The 15,050-nt window shown below is 34.8% G+C and overlaps 1 protein-coding gene across 1 annotated transcript in view; it reads right to left on the bottom strand.

Annotated features, from left to right (window-relative positions):
* Positions 1-4,174: 4,174 nt before the first annotated feature.
* Vps8 (vacuolar protein sorting 8) overlaps positions 4,175-15,050 on the bottom strand; it is a 71,895-nt gene continuing 61,019 nt past the window's right edge. Inside the window, exons 19-21 of the mRNA XM_069845297.1 lie at positions 12,506-12,640; positions 9,170-9,365; positions 4,175-4,721 (exon numbers count right to left, since the gene is read on the bottom strand). Coding sequence (XP_069701398.1) covers positions 4,484-4,721; positions 9,170-9,365; positions 12,506-12,640 — 569 coding nt within the window. The 3' untranslated portion in view covers positions 4,175-4,483. The remainder of the gene's footprint in view (positions 4,722-9,169; positions 9,366-12,505; positions 12,641-15,050) is intronic.

The following is a 15,050-nucleotide window of genomic DNA, read 5'->3' as shown; positions in this document are numbered from 1 at the left end:
AGTATAAGTAAAAAGAGATACAAAATGATACATATGTACATACACGATTTGCATAAATATGCAAAAAATAAGTAGTATCTGGATTCCAGAAACATAAATGTATAGGTCAGAGAGTATATTATTCTCCTACAACTCTTCCCCCTTCCCTCTTCCTTCCTCTCTCAGAAATAAAAATTGTACGTATTCACATGAAATTGGCGTGTTTCTATATTGGCAGCATTCATTATTTCGCTTACCACGACAGGAAAAAAAAAAACAATTGCTTTTCCTGTCCATCCTAGTGAGAATCATAACCTATCATAGCCACACCTTCTGAACTGTGGTGCGAGGTGTCAGACCAGTAGTGAGTGAACTCATAGAGTGCACGGCGACTCACAGCAGAAATTCCCAAGAAAATCGAGACTTTTTGGGAGGGATACATAACAACCCTTTCCGATGCCAAGTAAAGGTAAATGAAAATAAAAGAAGCCTGCAATAAACGAGGTTTCGTTATTTCAAGAAAGGCATCCTGTGTGTACTTAATAAGATTGGTAAAGCTCGAATGGAATTAATTTGTATCATCTCGTGGGGTGTGGTGACTTGTATTGGGGGGGGGGGGTGGATTTGCTAGCTTTTTCCACTCTGGAATTAATCCCATCCGAGCTTTGCCAATCTTATTAGGTACACACAAGATGCCTTTCTTGGAAATAACGAAACCACGTTTTTTGCAGACTCCTATGATTTTTACGTTACTGTACTTAGCATCAGAAAGAGTTGTTATGTACCCCTTCCAAAAAGGCTCGATTTGCTTGGGCATTGCTACTGTGATACACCGTGCACTCTGATTATGAAATCACTCACTACTGGTCTGTCACCTATCGCCGCAATTCAGCTGTGATTCCTGACGCACATGATGTCATTCAAATTCGTTATCGGAGATCGGAAACAACCCTGTATTACTCGAATTTCTTTCCAATGTGTTTCATATGAATTAAGTTTTCCCTATTGAGAATACATAAGGATCAATTCTTGCAAAAGTCCATCACAATTGTAACTCAAACATTCAGGAAATAAATATTTTTTATGGTCAGTCATATTTTGTTCAAATTCGAATTCGCAAGCAAATCATTGAACAGGAATCGTTTAGTTTTATAATGTTGCATTATTTACGCAGTTCCATAATTCCCTATTAAGAGAGTCTTAGGATGATTATTTCATAAATTATGTCTGCCATTTTGAAACAATAATATAGATTATGAATAACATGACAAGTATAAATTTTTATGTTAAAATATACACTTTCCTTTTTATTGCAGTATGTGTTAAATCCCTCAACACACACTGTAGTAGATGATTTAACATAGATATTCTCTAGTAAGACGATTTGACATAGATATACTGTACAGACATAACAATGGCATAAAGGGATTTTTACATATATGTGCAAACATATCTAAAAGAATGGAAAAAATTCCAGGTATAGTATTTGGGACACTTCACAATATTTTAAAATTTCTACCCATTAGAACAAGTTTAAGACATATGTACGATATCATGATACATAAACTTAAGAGATGATAAAAACCCGATTTCAACAAATAGTGGACATAGATTTCATGCTTCTGGTATCTAGATATGTATTTTTAAAACTGAATCTAACATTCCTAAATATAATAAACAAACAAGAAATTCCTTTTAAAACAAATTTTAGGACATCTGTTTACTGCGTCAATAAGAGTATTATGTACAGTAACACTAGGATGCAGTAAGGAGAAATATTTTTAGTTCGTCAGAAATCAACAGTAATAGCAAATTTTAAGAGTAATGATCTATTTTAGAAATGTATACACAGAGAAAATATCCCTTATAAAAAAGCATAATTTGATAGCTTTCGTTACAAAATTATTTTTTATTTCCTTAAATGGAATGTATTAAATGTTTGACTATATATGTTTTTTATACACAAGGATTTCTGCGATACGTTATTGAACATTATTTATGTGGGAGAAGTATGATAATATCTACAGAATTCCATTTTAAGTAACCTTCATTTTAGTGTAAATTTACATTTGTTATAAAAATTGTACACCTTATGCAGCTGAGTTGTACCAATAGACATCTATGAGAAAGGTACTGAGGCTAGAATAATTTAAAGCTAAGCATGGTCTCAGCATCACGATTCTGGTTGGAAATATGTATCCCCTTCCCTGTACCGAAGAGCTATTTTGGTAAAGAATTTACCAGTCAAGTGACAATGAGAGTAGTACTGGGTTCAGAGCTTCTGAATGTCTAATTCACTTATTCACTAAAAATTCTGTATTAACAATTTTCAGCAATGTCTTGCTTTATTCTGAGACAACGTTTATTTTCAAAATACTGATTTTATAATACCAGGGACCTTATAAATATTTAGCAGCCATAGTCACATATTCAAGAGACAGTACTAAAAGAAAAATGCTCACCAAAGTAACAGAAATTAAGTGTAAAAAGTGTTATTGTTAATAGGTAATGTCTTTTATATATCTGTACATATGTGAATCCTGATGATGTAAATTATAGAATACATTCATTTATATATTATACTAATACTAATGTACACCCGGTTTTTTAGAGTTTTGCGTAAATGGAGGTAAAGTAAGAATAAACAAATTGTATAGGAACCAGAGTAACTTAGTCAATTCATAATGAGCAAAGCAATATAGAATTTAAACGAATAAAATGTCGTCATTTTTCTATATACACTTTTAACACTTAGACAATCACTGATTAACTTGAAACTTCTTTACTGTGTTAACTTTTACGTAATCACTTGGCTGACTAGTTTCGAAGTGTTATTCTTCATTGTCCAAAGCCTAGGACAATAAAGGATAACATTTCAAAACTAGTCAGTCAGGTAATTATCTAAACATTAACACGGTAAAGAAGTTGCAAGTTACTCAGTGAATAAAATGTAAACAAATAGTGAATAAATAAATAATTCGTAATCTACCTCTTCTATATTGTTCAAAGAGCAGCGAAGCATTTATATATTATTATAATCACAACCTCGTACGACTGGAGAGTTCTACCAAAATAGAAAATAACATGCGAATCTCTTGTTACTTCATAGCTAAATCGCTCTCAGGTTATTAGTCAACATTTCGATCAATATTATCCATTTTATAAAAAGTATAAAACTTTTATTTTGTTGGAGCATTTCCCATAAAACAACTCTCTTGAATGTTAAATTAGCAGTACGGGAGAGTTGGGTAGTATCGGACATCGGGTAATATCGGACAGTGATGTTTCTTTCATCTACCACCAGATGGTAGTACAGTGAAGTTTCTTTCATCTACCACCAGATGGTAGTACCAGTGTTCAGATGTCGCATACAGAAATGTAACCATGTCACTTAGGTACTGTCATCTGGTGGTAGATGAAAGAAACATCACTGTCCGATATTACCCAACTCTCCCCTAAACATTACTAACACTGCAACTAAGATTGATAATTTGGTATGGTGACAAACAAAAGTCTGCTATGACACTGAACATGAATGAATTCTGTATAAGATTTCTCTACAGAAAAACGATTTCCTCCAAATTATAAACGATACATTGTTATTTGAATTACAGTGTTTATATGTTGTTTTGAAAGAATTACTATTATAGTTAGGATGCAAGTTTATCTAAATGCCTCAGAATAATGTAATGCTGAGAATTAAACTTTTTTCCAATTCTGACAAAAATACAGAATACAGACATTTGCAAGGGTTTTCTGGTGCATATGACGTGGTCAAAAGAAATATTACTCAACGGGGTCATTACAAATTAAACTGTAAATTGTAAATGTAATAATTTATAACAGACCCAACAATTAGGATTCATTTCGTCCTTGCTCTTCATCTGAAGATAAAGGTATATATGAACTTTGGAATGTCATATGTAGAGCTCGGAATTTTAGGTGCTAAAAGTTAAGAATGACACTGAGTGTAGATGAATAGATGTGTCCGGTGAGGAGGGTTTTAAGCTTAGTTCACAGGAGTCCGATATGTAATAATAGACAACAGAGTCACAAGGACTGGGTAATGAAACTTGTAAACCATGCGTTAATTTGTAAGCGGTTTTTAAGAGGATTAGAGACCTTTAGCGGTACTGAAAGGAAAATAATGAATGACAAGAATGACGTGTCAAAGAAGTGGGGGCATGGCTTCTGTTTTATAAACTATACCGAGGAACAATATTAACTTTTAGTATGTAAAATTCCGAGATCTAGTCATATGTTTTATATTTCATCGACAATGCGGAAAGGTCCAATACAGACTTCTCCTTAATAAACCATTAATGCTTTCTCTCCAGTTTGCAGTGACCTCATAGTAATAAGATTCAGAAGCCCCTTCTCCCACTCTCAATGCCGCTGAACACTCTTCCAGCAGACCAAGTTACTGAAACTGGCTATTTTTTTTTGTTCAGCACCATATTTTTGCTTAAAGCTAATCTCGACACTGAGAGCAATCACGCGACGACTAGAATATCCCCTCCAAGTCAGGTGGTGGTGGTGGCGCCAATCGAAGATTGAAGTCATGACTATGGAGGAGACCTTGGGAAGCTATTGAAGAAGGAGCAGGTCTGGCTGGAGACAAGACAGGCTGGGGTAAGCTCTGCGGCCTCGACGTGGGGCTTGCAGGTGTTGAGCTTGGCACTGTACAATGCAGACACTGCCAAGGCGCTTCTAGACAGCTTGCATGGTATGCATGCCCACACCTACAACACAAGAAATAATACCAATTGATTGAAGTGTTTCAAGAAAAAAGTGACTGTCACACAACAACAAAGATTACAGTATTTGCTGGTGTATTGTTGTTGTTTAGTCAACTGTCCAAAGACAGGTTTGAACCTCATAAGTAACCCAATAAGGCATCACTAATGAGGCAACTAGGCCAGGAGATAATGGGGTAGGGTGGCCAGTTCCTTTCCCCTTCCAATGCATACATCGCCAATTAGCTACATAGTCCACTAATCTAACTTCAGATGCATACCAGTACAAACAATTCTTCTTCCTCTGACACATATCGTCAAGTGAAATGTACTGCCTGATAAAATAGATATACATACCAGCCAGAACCTCAATCAGAGGTATATAAGATTCATTTTTTCCTTTGAAAATGGGTCTGAAAATCAGGGTTCATATAAGATGCATTTGATCTCGTGTCCAAATCTCGTGCATGTTGTATCGTAGAATAATTTTAATACTGTGTCCAGAGCTATACAGTATAGCAAAGCTGCTTCTGTCGAAAGCACTTTTGCTGAAACATGCTTCCGTATATGCAAATTTTATTTTCAGGTAAAGCTCCCTGTGAAGCAGACTTGAATAATTTCAAGGGAAAAATTGTTCTGGGGCCAGGTATCGATCCCAAGACCCTTCGCTTAGCGCATGAATGCTCTACAGACTGAGCTACCCAGAAACTACACCCGACACTGTCCCAAGGGAAAAATTGGGATGGTGTCGGGTGTAGTTCCTGGGTAGCTCAGTTGGTAGAGCATTCGTGCACTAAGCAAAGGGTCCCGGGATCAATACCCAGCCCCGGAACAATTTTTCCCTTGAAATTATTCATGCTTTCGTATAGTTTAATATTACATGCAATGGCGGCTCGTGATTAAATATTATATGTGTTCACAATTTTGTGGTTCCAAAATCGAAGAGAATTTGAAATTGTACGTTTAGGCTAATATGAAATGTCATGATTCCAATGTTTCACTATCGAAAAAAACCGTGTATAAATTCAAAACGACATATAATAATAATAATAATAATAATAATAATAATAATAATAATAATAATAATAATAATAATAGTAATAATAATGAAACACAGTCTTTCTATTTCCAATTTTTCCTGGTAAGCCAGTTTACCCAGTTCTTTACTGTTCCAAATTTCATTGAACAGAGTTCATTGTTTACGTTTGTTAATAATGAATACATACCACAGTCCCGTTATTTACAAACGCGTGTGTTCAGTAATATATTTTGATTCACAACACACTGATACGCTATAGCCTATACCAGTACTGTAAACCCATTCGCATAGATTGATTGCTATAAATACATGACAGTAAATATTATTCTTAAATATTATACACCACCATACAGATACTTAAATTCATATCACCACCACAGTCAGCCAGAACTTGTTTGAAAGTCAAACTATGCTATTATGCTGACACTGAAGTATAGTAATTCACATGCTACACTCTCGTAGCAGCACTGTACACACATCTACGAAAAGTAAACGTTTCTACAGTCAGATGCTGACATCTACAGGCTTTTAAATTTCCTCCTCGAGATATAGCACGTGAACGATAGGCACCGATGCACCTGACATCTGTAGGATAGATACTCATCATGTTCACTTAACGCTTTGTGCTCTTGACGAGTCATAAGCGGCCAGCTAAAGACAATTTTCTCCCGCGCATGCGTGAAATTCCTTTAACCATCTCGAAAAGAGCACGGCTTGTACGTGAACGGATGTTGCCAAGTTTACATAAGAAGTTTATGCAAGATGCGGGAAGTTTAAAATACTCGATTCTGATATTATACATCCCCACTACGTCAATACGGTATTAAATAATAAAACTAGTCGTGAACAATTAATTAATTTTAACATAAAAATAAAATAAAAAAAAAAATAATAATTTATATAATAATTCAGGTTATATCGAATTGCACGATAAAATTATTCAGTGTAAATTAAATTCTTAACTTAAAGATTTAACCTGTATTGAAATAATCATTAATGGAAACAAGGTGTTCACGTGCTCTTGTGCTCTTATTGACGCACCGCCACTGATTACATGACTCTGCACAGCAAGAAAGCAAATGGTGGAAGTGCTATCCAGCATTATTTGGCACAATTAGGCAATACAGCCAGACCATTACTCTCTGGTAAAACATTTTGTTATGTGCATGTGCCATTGAACTGTCAGCTGCTGTTCCTCATTTGTTTCCTAGTTCAAAGCAATATTGTGATTGTGGTTCATTTATCAGTTTGAACCAATATGAAAATAGATGCAAAAAAGTTAATTGTTGTGATACAACAGATTGTATAATTATACAGGGTGTCTGATTTAAGCTGTTCGTTTTTGTTTAGGCAGCCCAAATACGAGTCCAGTCATGTAGGAGGTATTTAATGGTTTTGCAGGCGGAATCAAGGGTGTGTATTAGCGTCCATGTGAATGTCTTCGTATGATAATTTTATGTTAAACATGTGCAGTCAATCTGTTAATTATTTATTTTCTTTCGGCTTTCCAACGTTTCTTATAGTCGCGTTTATCATTGGATAGTGTTTTATCGAGTCAATTGCTCCTCTTACAGCCCCGATATTATATTTTCTTCTTCTTCCAGTTTCATGACTGCTGACGCCATCTTCCGGAAACCAAACGGCAATCCTCCCTATCCATCCACTGCTCTGGTGTCAAATTCCTGGAAGTCATGGCAGTCTGTACCCCTTCTATGCACGTCTTTGCTTGACGACCTCTTTTCCTTCTCTCTGTCGGTATCCATTCCATAATTTGTCGTGGTAGTCGTTCCTCTGTCATTCTCTTTACATGTCCATATCATTGTAGTCTTTTCTTCTCTATAATATCAATAATGTCTGGTTCTTCTTCTACTTTCATAATTTCTTTTTTCTCTCTATTTTTTTACTCTTTCTTTTCTTGATTTCCCTGCTGATCTTCTTAAAACATCCATTTCTGTAGCCAAAATTTTATTTTGTTCTCTTGTAGAAATTTGCCATACTTCTCCGCCATAGGTATAAATACTTTGAATTACTGTTCTATAAATTTGCATATTATATTTTCTTAATATGTAATTTATCGTCAGTCTCTTACACAATCTTTTTTTGTTTCATTCGGAATAACTAGCGGACATAATAAAAAAAAGTACCTTTAAAGAACCGAGAGCATAGAGGTTTAACACAATTTATTAATTGATAAAAAGATATTTTAATTACATCACTCCTAGTGACGCTACCATGAGAGCGTCACAACCTGGGTAAACCAAGAAAAAAGTTGAATTCGGACTATGACAGACCATATGCTCTACGACATACGAAATCGACGACAACCCACATGGAGTTGGACCATACTGATGTATTCTGCTCACTGGAACACGTTATATTCACTATAATGGGAAAATAATTATTCTCTCACTACCTTTTATGTTTGCTGTCATGAGTTTCTGGGATTCGAAACGTGAATGATTACTGAAGGCAGGATTCGAGCTTTTATAGGTACTTCTGTGGAACATTCTCGTTCATGTGATGTTTCGATTGATTGCATATTTCCGTTCTAAAGTAGTTTTAACTAGAATGTTCTAGAATCAACTGGAATCGGAGTTCAAAATTAAAAAGTACGAAAAGAAGACTGTGGATCGAATCCTCATAGAGAGTATACATATTCACAGAACCCATTACTATAGCTGAGAACCATGAACTACCTTCAGGGATCTGCATGTTAGAAATGAATGTTTCTTTCCTCACACACATCGTATGAATCAATATAGGTCTATTAATCAGTCCACCCGTCTATGTGTATTTATTATTTCAGCCGTTTTGAAACTTTATTAAAACTAAAATATAAGCGCTGTGAGTTAGAGAATTTTAATGACGAAAAGTGTCCACCTCTAGTAGTTTTGTGCATGATGCCTAAAACAATTTATGAACGCCTTGAGTCAGACACCCTGTACAATCTTTGTTCTGATTTATCTCTGTAATAAAAGTGGTATCTTTTCTTCTCATTTTCTCACGGATCAGAGTCGCAATAAAATCAAAAGTACATATCAAAAGATAATATGTGAAATTTCCAAATTCATTTTCATCACATCGCAATTCTTGGAGAAAATTCTGTAGTAAAGTCTCCTTGTGCCTTTTCACAGTAATTGCATGCACTCAAAGACATTGATTTTCAGCTTCTGTGTACGATTTCTTCAAACAATATTACAATAGCATCTTCCTCGACCACAGCTATGACTGTGATATAACAAGCTGACTGTTTTTTTCCTTCCACGAAAACTTTATTGTATAAAATATACATTACATTTTAATAATAAGCTGAATGTGTAAGATATTGCACATTACTTTCGGTACAAGCAAGAATGCAAAAGTGCTTTGCTACATTGATTTACGCCCAGCTTTAAAGTAAAATTTAAAGTAGTACCTGAAGAGAACATCCTGATCATCAGACTTGAGTATATTCAGAGGTTTATGGCACACAGTACACAGAAGGCTGCGGGGCGAAATGCCTTGGTTTGATGATGCTAATAGTTTTGCTAGGCGATGATGAAGGTCAGTGCTTAACAAACGAGCTGTTGCTTGAAGAAGTGTTTCCTCATAACAAGAATTGCTTAACATACCTGTAAAATAGGAAAGTGTATGACACCATCAGATTTTTTAGGGACAAATAATCAATGGCAATCCTTAAAATTGGCTCTTACTATTATAGATAAAAATATTCGAAAAAGGAAATAAATTTTCCAAAACTGGATATTAAACTTATGTTGGACAAAAGTATGCAGAAAATACAAATTAATTATATATTTCACTGATAACAAATGCAAAATTTTAAATTAAATTTGAATTATTAAAATAATAAATTAGCCTACATATACCAGTACCAGTACATACAGTAGAATCAAAAAAAAAAAAAAAGTTCGTATTTCATGGTGCCAAATGTTAAAACTGCAGCCATGTGAAACTTATTTCTCTATCACTTGCTCATAACTGAATGAACATAAAAACTGTTTGGATTTTCCATATTAAAACACATCACACAACACAAATAATACACTAATTTTAGGTTTGAATATTCACTGAAAATGAAAGTTCATGCGAACTTCCTAATGTGTCAAAACTGACGGCCTAGACTGTGGTAATGTGGCAGATTTAAACTTATTTTTTTGGCCCAGGCAAAAGTGCCGTTGGTTTTGTATTGCCAGTTATTTGGGTGCCAGTTACGATGGATTTTATTGCATTTAAAATAATTCTAGTTTTCACTCAATAGAGCAAATGCTGATGCCTGAGTAATTCCAGTTACATAATATAATACTAAAAGTTAAATGATTTAAATAAAATACAGTAAAACTTCATTTATACATTTTATGGGGATCAGAAAAAAAACATGTAACTGAAATGGAATTTAATTACATCTGAAATAGCATTAATAATAATTAATAACATGTGATTATTAAAAAAAAAACGAACACACACACACACACTTCCTCTTTCTTCTACTCATTGGAATTAAAAAACCAATGAGCACCCTTCTCGTCATATCAGATTGAGTCTACTTCAAAATATTTTCAGTTTGGAGGGGTCTTAGGATTAGTTGTATTCAGTGCGGCCACAGCTTTCGATCTAGATTCTCATAGCTTAAAATGTTCTATTTCTTCCCTCTGCACATACTTCTCTCCCCTCTCTGAACTGATTCTCCCACTGGCGCATAACCGATTTACTGAAGCTAGCACGTGCAGAGACAAGAATGGGCAGCTTCAAATTTCCAGCAATTTCAAAACTGGCCACATCTTAACAATGAACACATTGTACCGTATTTACGTGATTATAATATACACCCCCTTTTTTTGACAAAATATCGTCTTCAAAACTGGGTCATTGTCAATCAATGTTCTGACACCAACCCAGACCTGTTGACCAATAGTTCCAGTTCTGATAGGTACTGCAAATAAGGATGAATGTGATGTATAGCTAGAGGTAAGGAGGCCTGTCTCGATAATATACAGTGAAACCCCCATAATACACACCCGTTTGTTATGCTATCCCATGTTATACAATCTTTTCGCTCAGTCCCTTGACATCCCTATATAAAACCATGTAAAATCCAATACTTAATACGTTCATCATCCGATTTAAAACACCCTTTCATCTGCTGAAAATTCTAAAATATAGTACTTTAAAGAATACCGAGAAATTGTCCTGGATTTTTACATTTACTGCTAGCGCCAGAATATTCAAGGATTTGCAGGAGTCTTTCGTGGATACAATAAAATGGAATGCGACCCTTGAGTACCTGTACCTGCAAGACTACTGTATTCAGAGATTGTCCTTCTTGCTAACAGCTTTAAATCGCATTGTCAGTGAAGACTAGATGAAGAGGAAGTGAATGCGGTAGACATTCCAAATCCTTCTTGCAACGAAGCCCTTGCGGCAGTGTCTGTGATTCGTAGATTCATTAATGTTTATAGTAGTCAAATTACTGATGTCACTTCCAATTTAAATTGTGTAGAAATTGCAATTATTCGTAGTACCAGATCAAGTGCAAGACAGAAAACAATTTTTGACTTTTTAATAAAGGGGCACTTTAATTGATAATTGATAAGACAGTACCTCAAAATCTGTGCTTCAGTGGTTGACCATGATAATATCTTTGAAAAATATTGGAGTGCAAGAGGTCAAATGACTTTATTGTCAAACGCCTGGCATTAGAAAACAACAACATTTTCATGGTAAACCTAATTTCAAGCAAAATTTAATGAAGTTTTATACCTCTCGAGGTTTAAAATACGATCATATAAGTGAGAAAAATGTATAACTGAACTAAATTAACATGTAAAGTATAGGAATTTTGCTGGGACTTCAGAAAAAATATGTAAGTGAGAAACGTATAAATGAAGTTTTACTGTATTAAGATTACAATAAACTCTTATCTAAGACTAAATGTACAGGGTGATCCATTTGGGTACGGATAAAATAAAAACACCATAAAACATTTACTACTGAACTTTATTTGTTGAAACTTTGTGCTTACAACACTGAAAGATGGGAGATTCCTCAGAGCTCAACATGACCCCCATTGCGCAACCTGCGTAATTCATAACGGTGATGGAATTCAGCCCATGTCTGTTGTAGCATAAGAGGGGTGATTTGTTGAAAAGCTTGAGTAATTTTTACTCTCAGATCATCAATGTTCCTGGGTTTCTGTGAATAGACAATGTCTTTAACAAAATCCCACATGAAGAAGTCAGGACGGGTTAGATCTGGGGAGTTTGGGGACCAAGCCATGAGATAGTTGCTTCTTGTACTGGGTTTCGCCTGCGATCTCCTGCATGTTTTTTTAACACACAACCTGTTTCTACAAATTTCGATACCACAACATTATGGAATCGTATTTAGGTACATTACGTACACCATACTCACATCGAAATTCCCTTTGACTATCTTTAACACTCTCAAATTTAGCATACCAAAGAACACATTGTGCCCGCTGTTGATTTGTAGCAGTCATTTTAATCATCTAAGTTTTTCATTTGTACTTTCAGATTATGCGTTCCTGATTGTCATATATGGAAACTCCTATCTTTTAATCATAATGTAACCAGCAAAAAATTTTTCCTACTATCATAATAGCTTTATACCGCAATAATAAATTAATATTATCCATATCCAAACAGATCAGACTGTAATATTGATATAAAAAACTCCAATAAATGAAACACAACAAAATCGTCAACTGAAGATATGAGAACTTCAAATAACTCACCCATCATAAGTTCTCTTATATCACCGAATTTTCCTCCTTTGTACGCAGGATCCATAAGTATGACTTGAATCATAGCAGGTAATGATACATAACCACTCATTGAGGTTAAAAGCTGCTGTGTCTGTTCCTTTAATACTGAAAGACAAAAATTGCAAAACTTAGATATTTTTCGGTCTTAATTTGGTGAGAGTCTGTCTGTCTATGTCTTCTCCTTAGGAGAACAACTTAGCACGTGCAATATTTATATCAAACCAATCCTAAAATACTGTGGAGAAATATTAATAATATCTTCTAATACAAACAAAGAATTACTTCAACGCACTCAAAATCAAGCATTGCGTTTGATAACTGGTGTACTCATAACTACACCAATTGCAGCATTACAAACCATCACCTCTAACAAACCCATTATGCTAGAATTAGAAACTCAAACTCTGTTAACTTATGAGAAGTTAATAAGAAAGACTCCAAAATTCTGACAAATGGAACAAATGAGGAGTGTCATTTCAAAACGTGTTGAGTCCCCTCTCCATCGAAATTTAGTTAGATGCGATTTCGCACTTATAAGCATGTCTTCTATCATATATTATAACAAAACTGGATCATTTCGTATTATATTCTGTGTTTTTTTATGCACTTTCTGATGCGTCGGATCAAATCGTATTATGTTCGCGAAACTGATCGGTTCAAATCGTATTAAATTTCCAACCGTTTTCCTTTCATTGTTTGACCTGAACGAAATGCCGCATTTTTTCCCAAGTTGTCAGCGATGTGTACGATGTAATAAATAACGGTTGCTTACTACTTTTGTGAAAAATGGATGGTTATGCAATAGGGTAGTTAGAGAAAGATCAAAGAGGATCAGGAAAAGGCTGAGAACAAAAACAAAAAGGAATAGCGAAATGGAAATAAGATAAATACATCAACTGTGTTACTAAAGTAAACTGAATTAAATATCTCATTCTGAGATAATATTATCTTCTTAACTATATGCATTTCCATATACACACAATGGGGAAAACTGGACCTTTCTACAACTAATCGTTTCCAATTCACTATGTATCATTCCCACAAAGTTCCCTACATTCTATACATGGAAGGAGACTCAGTCTGGAAGAGGCGCAAATGAAGTGGCATCAGGAGGAATGTCATTTCTCGAAGCTCTCAGCTTTGAGCAGGATGTTACTTGCATAAGACTTTTCTTGACAGATGCAGCGGGCAGAACAAAAACATGCACATAATATACGTCCTTCCTTTCTGGCTCCAAAGCAAGGCACCTCCACATATTTCCAAAGTTGTAATGCATTTTCCAGTGCGAGGCCATTGGGAGTCATAGAGAAAACGTTGCGCAAGAAAGCTGAGTCCACACCTGTGGAGTAACGGCCAGGTCGGGACAAGTTACCTGGTTGAGGTTTTTTCCGGGGTTTTCCCTCAACCCAATAAGAGCAAATGCTGGGAAACTTTCGGTGTTGGTCCCCGGACTCTTTTCTTTTCACCAGTATTATAACCTTCATCTCATTCAGATGCTAAATAACCTAAGATATTGATAAAGCGTCGTAAAATAACCTAGTAAAATAAATAAATAAGGCCGAGATAATTACCCCTAATGAATATAGGTTTTTTATGAAACAGTGGGTTCCGTTAAAACTCTAGGAGAAAATTGGACAATTCTCTAGCTTCACAGTACAAAAAGGTGGACACAATCAAGAGTATGAAAAGGGTTACGTTAAAAAGGATCTATAAAAATGGAAAATCAGAGGTTACTTTGAAAATGGAACCCACATGTAGATATGATGATCCTTTCAAAGTAGACACTCGTATTATAAAACGAGGAGTAAGAAGAATAACAGTGCCACAAATCTTACTGATGCTAAGAAGAACGATGTGGATACTTTGCTGAAAGTGAGATTTGAAGATAGTTGGGAACAAATGGATGACGTGGGGTTCTATGTTTCTGCCTCAGCAATGATACAGGATCTTCTACTGAAAATAACAACATGGTGAATATCTTCATGAAGAATCAGGTTTTAAAAGACTTTGAAAGACTGTATTTTCATAATTATTTTAGTCATGTGTAATCATTTTAGACTAAAGGGTGCTCAAAAAACAATGTAGCTTCAATTTTATTAGTGCCCTAGTATAATTTACGATAGGCCTATTTCGTTGATAATAAATACGGAACACAGAATATTTAATCTCAAATAACAATTTCTGTTATTTACTTTATAACAAATAATAAATGACATCTCTGTGAAAAAGATAAATGAAACAGCATTGTGTAACAAACAAAAGGTGTCGGATCAAAATGTATTAAATTCCTTGTGTTGTTTCAAAACGTATTAAGTAACAAATTAAAAGACAAACTGCCCCGCAATGTGATAGGAAACACATTTCAGATTTTATCAGTATTAGTTATAAATGTCTATATTAATATGATGGCAATTCATTTTTATACATATTCAAAACACTTTAGGAGAAAAACGTTTTACTGTTTCCTGTAAAATTAGAATTCGGGAACATAACACGTTTTGAAATGATGCTCCTC

The sequence above is a fragment of the Periplaneta americana genome, chromosome 14 (assembly GCF_040183065.1).
Source record: "Periplaneta americana isolate PAMFEO1 chromosome 14, P.americana_PAMFEO1_priV1, whole genome shotgun sequence".
In the NCBI taxonomy this organism is placed as follows: domain Eukaryota; kingdom Metazoa; phylum Arthropoda; class Insecta; order Blattodea; family Blattidae; genus Periplaneta; species Periplaneta americana.
Note: the sequence above shows the minus strand (reverse complement) of the source record. Positions and strands in the feature narration are given on the sequence as shown.